At 37.1% G+C, this 21,045-nt stretch overlaps 1 protein-coding gene across 3 annotated transcripts in view; it reads right to left on the reverse strand.

Moving 5' to 3' along the window:
- ARMH3 (armadillo like helical domain containing 3) overlaps positions 1-21,045 on the reverse strand; it is a 131,964-nt gene that overhangs the window by 11,078 nt on the left and 99,841 nt on the right. For all 3 annotated transcript variants that reach the window (XM_087964674.1, XM_087964675.1, XM_087964676.1), the window contains exon 24: positions 16,514-16,592. In XM_087964674.1, coding sequence (XP_087820800.1) covers positions 16,514-16,592 — 79 coding nt within the window. The remainder of the gene's footprint in view (positions 1-16,513; positions 16,593-21,045) is intronic.

Genomic DNA, 21,045 nt, shown 5'->3' on the forward strand with positions numbered 1-21,045 from the left:
CAATTGCATAAATAAAGACGTAATTTTTTTAAAAAAACTATAAATTAACAAATAGAATTAATGAAAGAAAATGGGTATGTTCTGTTTCTATGAAATTAAGAGGAAGAACATACTAGATCTGAATCCAGGTTGTGTGCTAAGTGTCATATACAGGTAGCTGTCAACTTATGATAGCAACTGGAATCAGAATTTCCAACACTAAGCAATACAGTTCTAAAGTGTGACCCCATTGTTTAACAATGGCAATCTCTAGTCCTGCTTGCCATTGTTAACCAAATCCCACTCTTTAGATCCCACAGTCCTCTTGCTGGCTTCTTACAGCCAAAGTCATTAGGGAAGCCAGCAGAAGTTAAGCGGCTTCTGTCAGATGGGGGAGGGAGGATGGGGTATTTGAGAGTGCAAAACAGGCATAGCAAACGTCTGGGGGCTGTGCATGAGAGATACAGTGAGAGGTAGGGAAGATGCACAAAGAATGCATGAAAGGTGTGATGCTGTGACTGAATGTTGTCTGATTCTCAAGAAGGAGGGGCTACATTGCAAAGGGCAAAGAGGCAGCAAAGCTTAGATAGCTTGATTGGGAGAAAGATAATTAAAAAGGCTCCTCCCCGCCAATTATTTGAATTATTTGCAAAAATAATAAAGGTGGGAGTGGAATACAAACAAACAAATAAATAATATGAATTTGCTTGCAGCCTGGCATGCAATCTACAGTGATCAAAACATGTAATTCGGCTTCTATTCTATCCATTGAAATAAATTCATTGACCTAAAAAAATTAATGATGTGAAGTGGAAATGTTTTTTCTTTTTAATTTCTACATTTTTGCAGTCTACATCTACTTTTAGAAATATATTGCTACATGCAATTTGTTATATCTCAATGCATAAAATTTAAATAAAGCTAGGCAAGTGGGATAGATAGAATGCTTGTCAAATACAAATTGTTGATTGCAATTAATTTTTTTCCAATTGACTATTCCCAATTCCGCTTCATGGAGCATTAGTTGTAATGATAAACGGCTTACACATCCTATAATGTGTGCTATAAGAGAGTACACATTCTAAAAAGATCACCCATGAGGGCAGATTACAGATTAGGGGGACGCAAAAATTAAACCTACTCATAAAGAAATGGCATCCCACTCTAGTATTCTGCTAAAAACCGAACAAAGATTAATAATAGGATAATGAAAACATTATACAATACTGAAATAGAATCCTCTAAGTTAAAAGATATTGGAACTGGACAACAGCAAATAGCAAAAGGAAGGTTTGATAATGCAAAGATTGGAATATGGATGTCAAAATCATGAATCAAGACAAAATTGATGTCAGAGCAGAAATATCAAGATCGAACATTAATATTCTACAAATCAGTAAACTCAAATGGCTTGTGATGAGTCTCTTCACATTAGAAGAGCATCAGATCTTCTAGCATAGACACATAACCATCATGAACAGAATGCTGTCAAAGTCACTCCTTAGAGACAACTCAGACAACAACAAAATGGTCTCAATTTGAGTCCAAGGCAAGCCATAAAATTACAGCTCTCTAACGATAGGAGATACAGCAGAAGTTAAACAATTCTATAGCAACCTGAAGTATCTTATCAACACACAACCCGCCCCCCCCCCCAAGTTATAGTAATTACAGGACATTTAAAGTGAATGCTAAAGTTGGAAATAATATATATCTGGATTAATCAGAATATTTGGCCTCAGTATATAAAATGAAGCAGTACACAGATGGAACAGTTCCACCCAACATATCAACGTTTATAAGAAATATGTCCTTCCAACAACTTAAAGGACAATTCTACATATGGAAAATGCTAAAATCAATTTGGCTATATACTCTGTAAGCAAACACTCTTAGTCAGCAAAAAAAAAACAGCCTTAGTGCTAATTGTACCTCAGGTCAAATTCCTCCTTGCAACATTACGACTAAAGTAAATTAATACAATAAACAGGCCAATAAGATATGACCTCAGCAATATTTCATATGAGTATGCAGTAAGGGTAAAAATAGTTCTAATAAAATAGATTTGATAAATAGGGTATCTGAAGAACTCTGGGTGAAACTTCATCATATATCGTTAAAGCTGAAGCAAACAAAAATATGTCAAAATGAAAAAAGCAAAACAAAAAATGGGATGGCTATCTGCTAATATATTAAAAATAGCAGAAGAAAAGTAGAAATCAAAAAATAATAGATACATGGAAGATTTCCCTAGATAAGCAATAAATTCCAGAGTAGAGTACAAACTGACAAAGAGTTATATATCTAAATAAGCAATGCAAAGAATAACAATTGTAACATATTTTGCTTATTTCTTTATTCCTGCAATCCTTCTTCAGTGATCTACAAATTAAAGATGGTGTGGTGAATGGCAGATAATTTTTCCCACTTCCTCTGATGAACAGCTGATTTTGCTGCAAAAGCTGGCTATTTGGCAGCTTTGCTCTCTAGAATTGAACTGAGCAATATTTTAATAAACTAGTTTACTGCAAATTATAACTTTTTTCTTTGTTTCCTCATTATTTACCATTTAATTATAGAACATTTTCACTTTCCATAAGAAAATTGGCAGCAAGCGTTGTAAGATATTATTGTTGCAATATATTTGTCAGTGTTCATCTATGGGGGCATAATATGTATTTCTGTTTTTTGTCTTTTTAATCCACATTTTTAATGTCTTCATTTAGCTTATTTTGTTCTTGTAAAATTTCCATCCCCCCCCTTTGAATTTGTATTTTAATTTTCCGTATTAAAATGGAAATAAAAAAAAAAAAAATAGAAATTAAATAATTGAGGAGCATGGCCTGGGGAATGTTCTGGGACACTGATTTTGTAGTAAATGAATGGAAAGATCTAAGGCAGGGGTGTCAAACTCAAGGCCTGCAGGCCAATTCCAGCCCATGGGGTGCTTAGAACTGGCCCATGAGGCCACACTGGAAACAGCAAAGGACTGGCCTGCAGTGCTTCTGCCAGTGAAAATGGAATTTGGGAGGGTCGCACGTGGCCCTTTTGAGCTCCATTTTTGCTGGTAGATGGGCTGCAGGAGGATCCCCCAACTCCGCCCACCACAGGTGCCCTGAAATGAGTGACATTGAGCTGGGCACGCCCCCCTGCCACACACACCCCGACCCCCTGAGGTCAAATACAAACTTGATGCGGCCCTCAATGAAATAGAGTTTGACACCCCTGATCTAAGGTGATTGTCAGAACCCACTGAATGCTGAAGGAATAAAAGGGAGCTGCAAGTGGAGCACAGACAAGTATGAATAGGAATTTACCAGGAGCTTTCCCTTGGGAAGATGGCAAATAGAGTAGTGCTGAAATGGTGGATCAACAGCCAGTCCAGATCCCCTGCAGGCACATTAGTTGTCTATGACTTGGGCAGTTACCTTCTATCAGCAGGCACTACTTCATACAAATGTTGTAGAGATAAGTTTAGGGAAACTTCCATATACGTCACCTACAGCTTTCACAGAAGAACTGAAATACAGTCAATCAGACATTACTGAATTGTTCAACAAAACAGTAGCATGAACTCATGATTAAATAAGTGGAACTTTAGTAGTTCAAGAGGAGCAGGATTTCTGGTCACTAGCCAGGACACCAGCTTTCCAAATGTACTTAGCTAAACACTTCTACTAATGTTAATTTAAGAAGAAATAAGCCAATTCTAATAAGCTAATTCTGAATATAAAATCTAAAAAAATTATCATTTTTTCTTTTTGTGTGTGATATACTATTACTCTAAAAACTAGAGGTGCAGACACTACTCAGAAAGTTAATATCTGAATTACAAAAATTGGGGGGGGGGGGTTGTTAATCAAATCCATGGCTACTCTTCAAGCCAATTTTGGTCAGTTTCCATCGCAATAATTTATGCCAAGTTCCTAAAGCGTTTCCTGCAGATTCAATCAGTGGTGCAATTCATTACTATTTCTGTTTTAATATCACTGCCATACCAATATAGAACATCCGCAATACTCCACCCAAGAGGCTGCTGAAAGCCATACATGCAGATGATATTCACCAATAAATTTTATGGAAGAAATTTATCTTCATTTTAAAAAAATAAATAAATATAAACCTTAATTCTAAATAGTACAATAAAAAGCAAGTATTTGGCTGTTACAGATCCAGTAGCTGCTGATTCACTTCCAACCGGTGTTATTTTTTATCTTTTCGGACCTCTCTAAAGCTCAAAATTTTGGGATAGGAAAGGAGAATGGGTTGGGCCATAAGACAGAAAAGTGGCTGTTTTTTTCCTTCAAACATTGGTGAAACTATTTTCCTTTTGTCGTCATTAGATGCTAGATTTCCCTCCCCCCACTAGTTCTGCTAAGCTTATACTAGCAGAATTAATAGTGGGGGAGGGAAGGTATGCAGCCAATAGCAAACCTTTTCTTCCTACAAGTTTGTGTGTATGTGCATCCTTACACATGCTTGCCTTTATAAAAGTGCTTTTGTGGAGAGGGGAAACTTACACAATAATGCACGTACATACACACACATACAGACATACACCAACACACACTTCCCCCTATTGCAGGTTGGCACTGTAAGTGCAGGGATGGATCATTATTTTGTTAGAGAAGACATGGTCCACAGAAGATACTGAGCTTGATAACTTTGTAGTGCATTCTCTCAAGTCCATTTAATTAAGGAAAACAGGGAGGCCAAGTGGTGGTCTATGCATTGGGGTAGCAAAAAAGATTCATCCATTTGTGCCCAACCTATGACTTTGGGTTGGCTACCTCCACCCTGTTATAAACACCTATGTTCCCGCCCCCCCAAATATTACAAAATATTACAAAAACAAGTGGAATAAAACTTATGCTACAATTATATGTTATCCTTAATAGAATACATTGAAAAGGGACTCCTCCCCAACATGGCTGCTGAGGACTCTCCCTAACATGGCTGAAGACTCTCCCTAACATGGTTGCGGGTTTTTCTCTCTCTTGCGGATGTTCTGCTGTTTTTGCTGCAAAAGTTAGCTCTCTGACAGTGCTGCTCCTTGGATTTAAATGGTAACACTTAGAAATGAAGCAGGGAGGTTGGACTAGAAGACCTTCAAGGTCCCTTTCAACTCTGTTATTCTGTTATCTACTAGTCAGCAAAACCAAACAAGGAATAAATAAAAGAAAATCCCAGCCCCAGTCTGATAAGGAATATATAAAAGCTAAGAACCTCCTAGCTGAATGTTTTAAATTATATAAGAGTAAAAGCTTTTTGCAATTCCTGAAATCTCTTCAATAGGAAAAAAAAAAGGGGGGGGGATATAAAACTCTATGGAAAAAAAAGAGATGTGCAGAAAGCTTTCTGGGAAAAATTGATTCAGGTCACCAATATCAAGAATAACAACACATTTTGGTATATCATCTCTGACCATGTGAATGAAACTAGTCCTAAATTAGAGGGTCCAACTATAGTTTCCACATGGAAAGTTTAATACTGATGATTTTATGCTTCTTAAAGTTGTAACCCTATAATCACCAAAAGATTCAGGAGAAGCTAAAATATTAGCCTCCTTTCACTCGAACTAAAATCTCCAAACTAGTCACACAACCAAAAAATGGCAAACTCCCTGGGAGGGACATCATCCCTGCAGGCCTGACTAAGCTAAGAATTGACTGATAGGCATGAATCTAAGAATTCAATTAAAGCTGTAACTTCTACATTAAAAATGCTCCTGAATGGAATACCTCTATTATTGTCCCTATATTTAAAAGTCAAAGACATAGGGTCCATCCAATTATCATTCAATTAGCCTACTAAGCATTATCAGAAAACTGCACTAGATACCTTTATTGAAATAAATGAACTGGTTGGAAGAAACCATTCTTATGGAAGAGCACACTGGATTCAGAATACGGAAATCAACCATGGAACAGTGCTTGCAGGGAAATTTTGTATGTGAATTTTATTGATTTCAAAATAGATTTCAATCAGTCTCTAGAGAATGTCTGTAGTCAAAAACTGGAGAGATGTTCTATTGATAGATGCTGGTTAGTATTCATTAAAATGCTACATAACTATACTTATATACAAATAAGACTTGAAAACAACCAAGGACATCTTTTTAACCTGGTACCTAATTAAGAGTATAAAAAGGTTGCAATCTTTCCCCCTTATATAATTTCTATATCAATGACATGGTGGTATGACTCACAAAATTAGAATCTCATCCCTCAAACCTGGCTGATCGACTTATTCCATGTTTCGTGTATGCAGATGATATTGCTATCATTTCCACTTCACCAATAGATTTGAAGAGAGCCTCAAGATTAAAAAAGGCCTCCTATTACATAGATAATGATTTTTCCAGCCAAATTTTCTCACTTTGGATCTCTGGATCACATTTTGGTAACTTTTACAATATATCAAAATTATTTCATTATTATTATTAAAATGATTAGTAATTTTAGCAATAAAGTATTTTAATAAAGATACATACATTTTTAAAGAGATAATGCTATTGCACACTTACTAAGCTATAGGATAGTGTAAATGTAACTTTTACATACACTGGGAAACCCAAAAATTTAAATGTCTCTAGTTATTGTGATATTTGCTTTATTGCAATGGTCTGGAATCAAGCCTTCAATATCTCCAAGGTATGACTGCATAGAATTTCAGCATTTATATAAGAAGCCACTCATTTTTTAAAAAAAAATCTTAGAGAGATGGCCAAGGATTCAGAACTGATTAATAAATGAAAAGGTGGATCTGACCTGGCAGTGTGTGAAAACAGAGTTAATGGAAAGGCAATGAGAAAAGCCTACTTTTCACACACTGAGAAATTAGATGTGATCCATTATGTGACAGTGACATTTGTTCAATTTCCATTATGAATTTCCTCTACATAAACTCAACTCAGAAGCAAAAAGTTCCGTTAAAATGTATCTGGAGCAATGAAAGATGATATATATGTACAGTGATGTATGCATAGGGCTAGCATACAGTATAATATTTCAATGTATGCATTTAGCTCCCATTCCTCAAACAGAAGTCAGACAAATACAATCAGATATACTGTATAGCATTATCAGTCATGTACAGTTCTCTTGTCTGATTAATTTCTACTGATTACAGAACAATGTACACTGCATCAAATCGGCATATAGTGAAGCTGCTGTCTAGTTTCTTGAGAAAGAATAGCTCCAGCTTCCTCTGCAGGAGGTCAAGGGAGTAACATATACCAATGAGGGTTTCTCAGTAGTGGACCCCACATTATGCAACTTGCTTCCTCTAAAGCAGTGATCCCCAACCTTTTTTATGCCGCGGCCCGGTACCGGCATCAGCTGGGCGCCGCGGCCCGGTACCGGCATCAACTGGGCACCGCCATCTTTTTTTGACGAAAAAGTGCTTCCGGTGACCTCACCGGAAGCACTTTTTCATCAAAAAGATGGCGGCGCCAGCGCTTCGGTGAGCTTTTCGGTAGAAATGGCTTTCTACCGGAAAAGCTCACGGAAGCACTTTTTATCAAAAAGATGGCGGCGCCCAGCAACCAGCGGCCCGGTAAGACTTGTTCCGCTGGCCGGTACCGGTCCATGACCCGGCGGTTGGGGACCCCTGCTCTAAAGGGTGCAAATGGTCTCTACCTTTCTTGCATTCCGATCATTTTAGCTCAGTGAGCTTTGGGCTTTCTGTCTTGTCCTACACATGTTTATTATTATTATTTTCTTCTGTTATACTGAATACAATTTTGATTTAAATTATCTAGGTATTCTGTAGTTGGTTTGTCAGGTATATGACCAAGAGTTGGTCAAATGGTTGTGCTTTAGTAATTGATTGTCAAATAAAGAAATAGGGCATAGCCTCAAGCAATAAGTTAGCCAACCTTGGCTGATCTTGGACACTTAGCAGAATTGACTGTAGTTGGTACTTGGATACAGGGCCAGCTGGGAATTCCACATTCGTTAGCTATGCTATGATGTTTTTAAAAAATCCTGAAAGATGGCAGTGATGAATCATTTCCCTAATGCTGCCAAGAAAACAGCATGGATGCTGCCAATCATCAAAAGTCAAACTTGAGGATGTCCTTATTGTTTTATTTTACTGGCATGCAGCAGTAGCATAAGGCAGCTGAAAGCCTCTAACACAGGGGTCTCCAACCTTGGCAGCTTTCAGACTTGTGGACTTCAACTCCCAGAATTCCTCAGCCAGCTTTGCTGGCTGAGGAACTCTGGGAGTTGAAGTCCACAAGTCTGAAAGCTGCCAAGGTTGGAGACCCCTGCTCTAACAGGCCAAAGGAAGAGCTTCTTATAAAGACAGTGCTGATGAGAGAATTACATGAGAGACAGAGCAAAAAGTTTTTTTTTTTTGAGCTGTCCTAACATCCTTCTTCAAATTTGTTGCAATGGTGGTTGGGTGGGGGAGAAAAAATATCACAGGGAAAAAAACTTTGCAGAACTAACAATTAAAGATACTCTGTTGTGCAAGAGTTCATTTATCTATACGATCGTAAATAAGGAGGCAACAAGCTAATTTCACCTCTTACATAGCAAATGGTATAGCATGCAGATAAGAGGGGAAAGTGACAGAAATCAACTTCACAGAAGGCCCCACCTTCAGAAAGCATATTTCCATATCTGGTATTTGTGGATCAAAAAAAAAAAAAAAAAGACAGAATGATCTATACAATTTTTAAATCATGCATTAGTTCTTGGTTTTATTGCAGATACTGCTTTATATTGTATATAATGTTTGATTTACCTGTGGTTGTCTTTAGTTATAAGGACACAGCAAATAAAAGTATTACTCCTACATCTATTATTTTCATGAATGATTTTGCTCAATATAAGTAAAGCAATTGTGACAGACCATAGTGGTATTATTTTTTTCATTTTCAGGAAAGAAATATCAGGCTGTCTCCTCTATACCACTTTACATTAATATGTATGGATTGAAAAAGTGAAGACCAAGGCAGATATGGAAGTGGGATTTCTAGATCTTGTTCAATTACAGCTCCTAATACTAGTTCCTTTCCATTAACTATACTAGTAAGGATAACTGGCAAGTATAGTTTAGCAACATCTAGAGAACATAAGCTCCCCAATCTTGCTTTTTGGAAAAACAATCTGATTAGCAACATAATCAACTGTCACTCATAGTACACAACGGATAGTTCAAGGCGGTCAAAAGATTTGTAGTTCAATAATTAAATGAACCAATTAATAAGATCCAGTATGTACAACATGGAAGTGCTCTGCATGAAATTACAGCTGTTTATGATAACACCATTAAATGTATGTTGAATTACAGATGCTGAAAATATATGCATCCAGCAGTGTTATGTTGCCCGCCACTAAACTATAATAAAAGCAAGTTATTGGGAAGTTCTCACACAGGAATGTTTTTAATAAGCTTGTTTTGGCACACAGGTTCATATGGTTCTTGTTTTTTTATTCCAACTGCTATGGCCCTTTAGTGACATCAGTTTCTTAACATCATCAATTTAGATTTAGTAAATTTTGTCCCATTAAGCCCTATAAGTACAGACCTGAGAAATACAGAAAATTGATAATGGAGGTTCTTTTTAGAGAAATCAATGAATCTTTATTCTGCCTTCTAGCCGAGGGACAGAATGATTCTAAGCCTAAAAATTGCAGTAACTGAAAGAGTGATAAAATGATATTGATTGGTGCTTTAAGACAACAAACGTGTAGTAAACTTTCTGGAGACTACAACATGGCTGGAACTACAACTCTAGAAGGGAAGAAGTGAGTCCCAGATGCTATATCCATTATTCAGGTGCATTAGGGGTGCTCCTGTGTGCTTAAAGGAATATTTCTAAACTTGAATCTGAAGGCCCTGTTGAGGTAATTCCCCGTTAGGAGAATGAGCGCATACAGGGAGACGTATTTGAGAGAAGTATTTGAATAATACACACACAGCACACAGGTACACTGTACAGTAAATGTAGGTTTTTACTTTCAGAAACATTAAGCAAAGTTCAAACACAATCCAAAGTCATTCACAGGTAAGGCAGTCAATTTTCAGTCCAGGGATAATCCAATAACAAAGTCCAGTGTCAAAAAACAGTTCAGTAACAGACTTACATCAAATCCATGAATAACAGTCATTAGGAGGAATGGCAATATTCTCCAACAGAAGGAAAACAGAGACTCACTGAGATACACTCTCTTCTGAGACTAAGACTAAACAACCTAGGTTTCTGGCTCCATCTTATGACCATTTGAGAAACCACACCCAGTTACACTTTTAGGATTCTCTTAAAGATACAGTATTAAAATGTCTATCCTGGTTTATATATTTCCAACCCAAATAGCTGTTAGGTGACTTACATTCCTAACAGGCCCTACTATTTGTAACTTTATATAAATAAACAAAACTGTTTACTTTTGTTCATTAAACACTTACAGAGGGGTGGAGGCAAAAAGCTTTTGCACAGGCAATATAGAGTGTTAAAGAAAATATAGAAAAACATATTACATTTAGATATAGAAAAACAATTACATTTGTTGGATTTCCCTAGAGATTTTTTAAAAAGTAGCCCAGATTCTTTGTTTAGATCAGCAGGACATTTAACCTAAATATCCATTCCTAAATTTAAAAGGGCTCTAGCTATAATGCTTTAAAAAAAAGAAACCGAAGAGCCATTCTTGGAGGAAAATTCAAGAAAACCCTTCATTCTTTGAGCATCTCTCCTTCTAGCAATAAAGCTGTTGAAAATACAATTCATGTACAATTGCATTAATTATTTTATAACAAATATTCTTATTAAGTAAATAAGCAAGCCATTCAGATTTATTTTATGTACAGTTATAACGATCAGTATGACTGAGTGGTTGAAATACTGAGACTCTAGAAAGAGTGAAGAAGAGCAATAAGATGATTAGGGGAACGGAGGCTAAACCATGGAAAACGGCTGTAGAAACTGCGTATGTCTACTCTAATGAAGAGAAGAATTAGGAGTGATATGATAGCAATCTTCCAATATATAAGGGGCTACAATAAAGAAGAATGGGATCAACCTATTATCCAAAGCACCTGAAGGCAGGACAAGAAACAATGAATGGAAACTTATCAAAGAGAGATCCAATTGAGAACAATTAACCAGTGGAATGGCTTGCCTTCAGAAGTTGTGGGTGCTCCATTTTTGGAGGTTTAAAGAAGAGACTGGCAGCCATTTGACTTACATGGTATATGGCCATGTATTCTGAGTTTCTTTGAAGGTGGCCACATTTTGTTTTATTGTCTGTCAAATTAACTATACCTAATTATTGTTATGTTACTTTTTACTCTGTAAGTTTTAATTTTGCGATTGACCATAATAACTGACTGATTGACTGACCTAAGGAATTAATGATGGAAACAGAAAAACTTTTTGCTCATTTCAATATATTACCATAGCCCATCCTAATTTACATACTCAAACGCAAATAAAAACAAATAATACATCTAGTAATCCTTCATCCTTCATTTTTCTTTGAAAAATCATACTTTGCAAATCCAACTATATTCAAATATATTTTAGGCTGTTTTCAAGAATATAGTTCTTAAAGTATCTTATGTAGTTAAAAAGAAGAAAACAACTGCCACCTTTAAAAAAAATAGATGCTTCAAAGCACAATATTTATTTATTCATTTATTTAGCATTCACATAAAACAGATTATGATTAATGTCCACAAATAAGAAAGGATTCTGAACTTCAATTTTATTAGCCTATGGATAAAAATAATCACCAAGCGACTTTTTAACACTATAACTGATTCTTTACCATTAACTGTTTAATTCCCAGCTATCTCAGTTAGAGAACAGCACTGTATTACAAGGTTCAAGACTGGGGCTTTTAACTATTATTGGGCACATAACCAATGCTTCTGAGAACTAAAGTAAGAGCTTCTAATAATGGTTTATATAGCCATGCTGATTTCTGCTTAAACCTTACAAGAGGTAAGAATGCAGAAGGTGGGAAGAGGCAACCAAAAATACACAATGACCCATTTATTATGTAACTAAAAAAGTCTGCACTGTGGACATAGTAGAGATGATTGGAAGCAATTCTTAATATGAAATTCAGAAACATGAATATAATTTAGGACAAGTTCCCTAGCCAGAAAAATTAGACTATTGCAGTGGAATATGAAGGAATCACTTAAAGGCTCGATGCTTAATAATTCAATTATTTACATAATTTTTCTTATTAACTGTTCCCACAATGGCACATCTGTGGAAAATCAAATAGAACTGCAATTATAATTACCTAGGCCCAGCTGAATAGACAAAATGCAAATAACTGTAAACAAATAAATATCTATGTAGATTTCACTTGCAAGAAGTAGACAGATCAGTGTGTAAATACAAGGGTTCTTGCAGCATGAAGGAAGTGATGAAGTTGACCTTTTATCTGATTCTTTCTCTTTAAACCTCAAGGTCAAAGTTCATCTAAAAACAAGCTAGTTCCTTGTAAAATTTTTGGTTTTATAACTAACAAACAGAATGCCAAAGGTGAATAGGAAGAATAAAACAAAGAATAAGTCAGGTACAAGGCTTCAGAATCTTTTTATAACAAAATTCTACAGGTTGTCTTCTAACTGATAAACTTGATACACTGACTCCAACTAAGAGGTTTCAATGTCCAGTTGAAGGTCAGTGTTTGATAGATTTTATAACACAAAATAGGAAAATCCTGGAGGAGTCTGATCAACAAATCAAAGGCAGATTAGAATTCCTATTTTTTTTCTACACTGAATACCGGAGCAGGATTTTTCAACTACTGCATGGCAATGTCAAGTTCTTTCTGTAAAATCTGATTTCTCAATGTCTGCCCTTCCTTTTTGATTAGATACTCTATCAAGCACCAAGTCACACTTTCTCTTTGATGGTTTACAACAAGGGTCTTCATGACTGGAGGAGGAATTCTGGGAGTTGAAGTCCACAAGTCTTAAAGCTGTCAAGTTTGAACACCCCTGGTTTACAATATTATTATCAATTTGTTTCCAAATTGCCCAGCCAGGTATGCTAAAACTTGTATGAATCAGGTTCAAGAGGATTCACACCTCATAAGTTAAGTGGTGCTTGACTTCATCACATTTTTGTTAGAATTGATGCAGTAACATAAATGACAAAACTATTCACTTAGTCAACCTATAGCACAAAAGACCATGGTATATATTTTAATGCAATTTAAATCAAGTGGCTTGGTTAAAATTCAGTCATTACTCAAAATACAGCTTGGTCCTACATCCAACATTATAGTGCCAGATCCAGATCTAAGGCTCTTGTAAGACGATTATCTTTGTTCAGGGGAGGGGGTAGAGAAGAGGATGGGTTGGTCAGGCTCTCAAAACTATGCAACAACTGCAAAATATAGCCATTCCTCTTTCAGTGATTTTTGTGATGAGGTTGGAAAGGAACTTCAAGTATGTAGTATCTTGCAATGAATATTCCAGGTAGTTTGGTAACTCAGCAACCAGGGTTAAATTCCTTCTTTCTTCACCCTAGTTTGCTGAGTGAGGAACCCAGTTGATTAAATCTATCCTAACACTCTTGTCATTTATATACAACAAAAATTCTTGTGTCTGTAATCTTCATTTGGGCAAAATAGTGCTCATCACAGGAAATCAGTTATTGAACTAACGTATCTCAAATGGCTTAATTTACAGAATGTGTCCAAAATCAGAGATCTATCACTCATATAGGATTGAAATTTGGCGAAGTTGCAATTGTTTCAGTACCACTGTGCCTTCCAACTACACTTCTTATAAACCTGTAGGTTGCACGATGCAACAATACATGGGACTGGTGTATCCCTGCCCTTAGCCCCTACGCCTCATTGGCTGGTGGTGAGGCCTGATGGGTGAGCAGTTGGCTCTTTGGAATGGTGGCCAAAATCTGAAACCTCTGAACACTGGTGGGCAGTAAGGGAAGGGTGAGACAATGATTTGGATGTCTGCTAGCAAGGTGGGTCTGGTGTTCAGTGAGCGAATCCTCTTCCTCCCTGGACAGAGGGGTCCTTGGGACACACCAGAATGGGGACAGCGGATTCAGTTTTCTTCACAGTACACAGTTCCCTTTGTTCTTTTCCATCCACCAAAGTGGCAGGCAGTTCCTTGGCACAGCCATGGAGGCAGATGAGTGATTTTCACACACCCTGTCACCTTCCCTCAAATAACATCAATAGGAAAGCCGGCAGGAAAATGGAAGTCCCACTCCCACTATTTTTTTGCTTGTCTGTGATCATTCGATTTCTCTGTTTAAGTAAGGGTTTCTGAAAAGATGGACATTGGGTTGCAGATTGTCTAATTTATTCTGTAACTGTCTGCTTGCTAGTTTTTAGAAAGGTAATTTAAAACAAATATGCTCCAAATTAGGAATCAAATTATACAGTACATGAAATGGAAGATAACTTAAGAAAAGTAGACATTTCTACATTTGGTTAAAATCTGGCACCTAAGGCAAAGCTTTGATTTGCAAAACCAAAGCCGGCTATCACTTAACATTGCTCTAGCTTAATTCCTCTCTTCCTTGGTTATTGTTTTATGGATTTTTAAAAAAACTTCTTTAGGCATTTCTACCAATTTAGGATAATACTTCTCTTTGAAATAGGAAGCCAAACTGTTTCTCTGCTTCCTAATAATCTCTCCTCAAACAGTTCTATGTATCAAAGCTGATTTCATTACCTGCCACCTGCTGCTGCTGCTACTGCTGATGGTTTTATTTAAAGCACAGGCATATGGCGAAGAAAGAAATCAGCCTGACCTCCCTGAACTACTGCAGATGAATGCTGTACTGTAGTGACAGAGAGAAGCTGCTGCTGCTGCTCTTTCTTACAACTAAATGTCTAAACCAAATAATGGTAAGGAAACCTCCCACGTTCAGTCCTTGCCACCCTTCCTCCCAACCATTTTTAAATATTGTAAATAATTAAAGGATCTTTTAAAGGCTTCTCTAAGCATGAGTTAACAGATACAATGCATGAGGTTCTATAAAACACAGCATCACTGAAAGCAGTAGTAGGACCAGCAAATTTTGCCAGAAAAATTGAGTTGGTGAGTTAAATATCTTACCTTTTTATGAAAAAGCATGAAACCTGTAAAGTTGGGGGGGAGGATCCAGAAGGTGACAATGAGAAACCATCTTCATATTATTACGAAAAACCTCTATGTGTACTTTTCCACAAAGCCACCAATAGTAAAGTTTGCTTAAGAAAAGGCCTTCCATTTTTATTCTTTCTGAACAGCAGCTCCATGAACTGAACCCATCAGGAATGAGGATCTGCCATCAGCTGCCTTTTACTTTACTCACTTCTTGTAGGACATCTCAATCATTAATTTACAGTAGAGAAAAGTGGGTCTGGACTATGACTAGTAGCTGCCTTAGTCTGAAATTCACAAAAAAAAAACATTTCTTTTCTACAGATGGTATTTCAACATAGTTCCCATTTTTTTCTTCTCTCAACTCCTTTTACTTTCTTCCATTGGGCAGGGAGAAAAGAAACCAGGCCAAATTATGAAAAAAAAGCCAAATGGTAATCCCAATTACTCTTATGAAAAATATTTTCATCCAGAGATGTACTTAAAATAGCTATTTAAGGTTTAGTGAATTCATTAATCACAAAAACACTACATTTACTAATATGGCTTACTTTTGTCTACCAGAATAAAGCAGCATCCCTTCTATTCAGGGGTGCGATTCACTAGACACCTATTCACTAGAACCGGTTGTTAACATTCTAAGCAGTTCGGAAAACTGGTTGTTAGAAGAAATTACTGGCCTAATCCTGTAAGGAAGGCAGGAAGGAAACATTCTGGTGTTGCTTACAGAAACTGCCTCTCCGTTAACCCTTATTACATTCTTGGCAGGACTAGACTTCCTGTCTCTGGAACTTCTCTGGAGCTTTTTTCCCCTTCTTTGCTGGTACTTTGCTTGTGTAGAGTGACCATTCAAAGTTACAATGGCACTGAAAAAAATGACCTATGACCATTTTTCACACTTACGACTGTTGCAGCATCCCCACAGACATGAGAGGCCAGGGCGAGGAGATGCATGCCTCGATGAGAGTGATGTTGAGTTGGTCACGCCCAGCCAATAACATGACCAGCAAGCCATGCCCACCAACTAAGCCATGCCCACAGAAGCGGTTGTTAAAAAATTTGAATCCCATCCCTGATTCTATTGTTCCAATAGTATCTACCAATAACTTGTTACATATTTTCAGATCCATTAGTTATGAGGAACACACATTTACAAAGGAGAACATTTTGATTCCATTGCCACCCTTATGCAATTCTAAATCATTCTTGAGGAAGTCTATCTTATTTGTCATGCTGCTTTCCAGCATTATAATTGTCTAGCATCTGATATTCCACTTCCTGCTCATAAACTGCTATGGTGACAGTTTGATACGTATTTGCTTTGCTACCAAACTACTTTTCTCTTAGCTGGATGGGGGAATAGACCTTTCCAGACTACAGTGTATAATCAAGAATGACCTAGGTGTCACTAGAAAAGAAGGATGCAACCCACCTGTTCTTCAGAGAGCTGTGAGATGTGATTAACAGCAGCATAGGACTCTATCTTTGGATTGAAGTGGTTGATGATAGCCCTGAAAGGGAGAAGAATGTTATGCTATACATGAAAGTTATAAAGGACCAATAGAAATATTTGAATCCACTGCAGCATATTAGCAGAGAAAACTTAAAGTGAACAGTTGTACGAATATATGGCTCTAAACAGAAAAATGGGAACAAAATTGAATCATTCATCAAGAAGCTTTCTTTTTATTTTATACTGCTCAAAAAAATAAAGGGAACACAAAAATAAGACATCCTAGATCTGAATGAATGAAATATTCTTATTAAATACTTTGTTCATTGCATAGTTGAATGTGCTGACAACAAAATCACACAAAAATTATCAATGGAAATCAAATTTAGCAACCCATGGAGGTCTGGATTTGGAGTTACACTCAAAATTAAAGTGGAAAAAAACACTACAGGCTGATCCAACTTTGGTGTAATGTCCTTAAAACAAGTCAAAATGAGGCTCAGTAGTGTGTGTGGCCTCCACGTGCCTGTATGACCTCCCTACAGCGCCTGGGCATGCTCCTGATGAGGTGGCAGATGGTCTCCTAAGGGATCTCCTCCCATACCTGGACTAAAGCATCCCCCAACTCCTGGACAGTCTGTGGTGCAACGTGGAGTTGGTGGATGGAGTGAGACATGATGTCCAAGATGTGCTCAATTGGATTCAGGTCTGGGGAACGGGCGGGCCAGTCCATAGCATCAATGCCTTCGTCTTGCAGGAACTGCTGACACACTCCAGCCACATGAGGTCTAGCATTGCCTTGCATTAGGAGGAGCCCAGGGCCAATCGCACCAGCATATGGTCTCACAAGGGGTCTGAGGATCTCATCTCAGTACCTAATGGCAGTCAGGCTACCTCTGGCGAGCACATGGAAATGCCACCCCACACCATTACTGACCCACTGCCAAAACGGTCATGCTGGAGGATGTTGCAGGTAGCAGAACGTTCTCCATGGCATCTCCAGACCCTGTCATGTCTGTCACATGTTCAATGTGAACCTGCTTTCATCTGTGAAGAGCACAGGGCGCCAGTGGCAAATTTGCCAATCTTGATGTTCTCTGGCAAAAGCCAAATGTCCTGTACGGTGTTGGGCTGTAAGCACAACCCCACCTGTGGACGTCGGGCCCTCATATCACCCTCATGGAGTCTGTTTCTGACCGTTTGAGCAGCCACATGCACATTTGTGGCCCCCTGGACTGTGGGAAAGACTTTGGGAAAGTGGGCAAAGAGACACTGGCAAGGGAGCAGTCAAAGAAGAGACAGCACAGTGCACAACTGGATAGTGAGTGGGGCAACAGGATCAGAATAGACCCTCTCTAATTTTTTCGGACTGTAAAAGAAACTGGTTTGGATGCTGATGGGAAGAATTGCATTTTTAGACTTGCAGTTGATGTTTATTAGGTAAACCACATAAGAAACACAACCAGATGAGCTAATTCTATTTTATTGTAAAGCTATATTAATAGACAATTGCAAGACTAAAAAAAGTTATCCACAGTCTTCTTTATATCATCAGTTTACAACTACTGCGCACACTTACATCCATATTCTTGTACTCAACAACAAGGCACACCTGAATGTGAGTAAATGGGATTGCTGCACAAGAGAATTTTATCTAAATGAGTCGGCAGCAACCAGTGATCTTTGTAGCTCTCTCCCGTTTCTCTCTCTCTCTCTCCCCTCCCTCCCTCTCATACACACACACGCGCACACACACATATTCACAGTCAATTAGTGGTCATGTCACTTGACAAAACATTTCACTAGAATGTATTGCAATTTTCTATTGCTTCAAATTACTTTCTCTGTAAGCTTCCTCCAAATTGAACCTTTAAAATTAATTATATTCTTTAGCTTCTACAGAACATTTGCAGAAGTTATTTACTTTTAATTTTAAGGATTTCATTTTATCAAAGAGTTGCACAGTACAATTCAATATTCCATAATGAGAAAAAAGGACAAGAAAAACCAATTTTCAACAGACAATTCTGCTTATCTGTAAAAAGTAACTCTCAATTATTCTTTATCAAGAAAACGATCAAGAAAAATGTCTCACTATAAAGTCTTATTTGTGATAATAATCTTTGGATTAAAACTCCACTTAATTCTATAGAAAGGGTGAAAAAACAAATATCTTGTTTCCTTATGTCTCATTGTAAAGAAGGATCCATTGAATTCATTGGCCATTTGGTGCCATAGTGCAACTTCTATAAGGAGGCAAGGACCTCTTCCATATTTCTCCAACTATCCTGATTCATTTTATATAAAGCTACTTCTGTCAGACTAGTATGATTCTCTTTGCTTTGATGTGGCAAAATTTTGTTATATTGTTTGTAAAACTTGACACATCTTGATTGCTTCAATTATTTAATTACAATGTTATTTTTTTGTTTTATTTTACTTGAAATAGAAAGTGTGTAATATTTTGTTAACATTTCAGAATTCTGGGGAAGGAAGGAAGGAAGGAAGGAAGGAAGGAAGGAAGGAAGGAAGGAAGGAAGGAAGGAAGGAAGGAAGGAAGGAAGGAAGGAAGGAAAAAATAGAAGAATGGGAGGGAAGGGAGGGAGGAAGAAAAGAAAGTTTTCTCTTATTTTTTTTTTAAAAAATGTTAAAACTACTCTCCACCTGAAACAGCAGGAAGAACAACTGAATCCAAAAATATACTGCTCTCTACCTACTGAGAATGTAAGATTTCACTTAGCCTAACCCAGCATCATAATGTGGTGCTCATGAAGTGTAGGAGCAGTAAAATAATTAACTTTTCTGAGGCTTGGTACTTATAAAAGTTACCAACTTGTTATAAGCTACATCAAGCATGATCTTTATTCCTACTGTGCTAGCATTTGGAGAAGGAATGCTTGTTATTCATAAACTGCTAGTAAGGAACTCCTTCATTAACAGTAACGTGATTGAGAGAATATTTCAATACATCCTTGCCACACGTTCTTATTTCACCTAAGCTATTTGCTGGCAAACTGAGCATTTGCTGTGCCCTATACTCTATTTACTCCATAACCCTATTTATTCAAGAGTTTGCAAAATGTTATTTTTTAAAATATGAGAGTTCGGCAGGAAGATTTGGTGACTTCAATCTTCGGTAACAACAACACTATCAATGTCTGAATAGTTGGAAAGGGTTATCAAGCATTCAAGAAAGGAAGGCAACAATGTAACGTTTTGTTCATTATCTCATTATCAGCCTATCTATCTCACACTAAAATATCATAATCCCATATATATATTGGAAATATTAGAGACCAAACTATGAAAAAGGCAAATAACCACCCAGAAAATGTATCAATCAATCAATCAAATTTATATGCTGCCCATGTTATAGAGAATGTTTCTGGAATGTCAATCTAAGTATTACCAACAAAAACATTCAGTATCATTAGATCAGAAAACAAGACAGGGAAACAGAAACTACCAGAAATGACAAGCCAGGGAATACTGTAATAAGTTTTTTTTTTTTACTGGGATCTTCTGGGAAAACAGGGAGAATAGGGTTCTTTGTTCAATCCTCAGATAATTTGGACCCAAACATGCCCAATGTAGCTAATTTCATCAGATGGGAAGAAACATATTGAGACTGGGAGTCCCTCAATCATGCCATTATGCTATTTTAAATGTACAACCTTGTCCAGAATTAGAGACCTAACATATAATTTTTGAAACATAATTTGCCTCTGAGCAGATGTAATAAATCATTTATTGATCATACTCATACAAATTCTATGTAATCTACAAGTGCACAATCTGTAGCTCTACAGCTCCCATTGCTCTTAACTTCCAAGAGAGTCCCAACACAGGATAGAACAAAAAGAAAACTCTCTTGTAACCACATTGTATTCTCTCTGGGTTTTGTTTTTTTTAAGAAGATAATTTTTCACAAAAATGGAAGGATATTTAGATTCCCACCATGGACAAATGACTATAGAAGCTCATGGAGTTGGCAGAGATGGCTAAATTGACCGTTTTGATGAAAGAAAAGAATATAAGTACTTTTGTTGCTACATGGAGACCACTTCTGGACTTTGTGCTTGAGGTGGAAAAAAATGAAACTTTGATATTGGGTTTTACTGATTAGATTACTGCAGCGGACAGAGTCGGAAGCCAACACTGTTTTTTTTTCCTTTTCTCCCACTCCTCCTCACTTTTCTTTCCCCTTGACCTCCCCACAGCATCCTCCCAATTGCTTTTGTATTTTTGCATTTTATTTTATAATTCAATAAAATGTTGAGAAAAAAAATAAAAGACTATTTGTTTTTCATTTGCTCTTAATTTCAGCCTCAGCAAACTACAGTACCAGTTTGGTTCCTAATGGGTATTTTCTTTTAACTGTTGAACATGGGAGAAAATTGCTATGATGGGGGGATGTTAGCTTTAGAAAGATAATCTGTACTAGACAACTAACTAATCAATCTTCCTGCCTCCCCTTCACGATCAGTTACTTTAGAACTGCACAATGTGTC

This window comes from Notechis scutatus, chromosome 4 (genome assembly GCF_049901735.1).
Source record: "Notechis scutatus isolate UNSWTSFEM ecotype Mainland chromosome 4, rNotScu1.2, whole genome shotgun sequence".
Lineage (NCBI taxonomy): Eukaryota > Metazoa > Chordata > Lepidosauria > Squamata > Elapidae > Notechis > Notechis scutatus.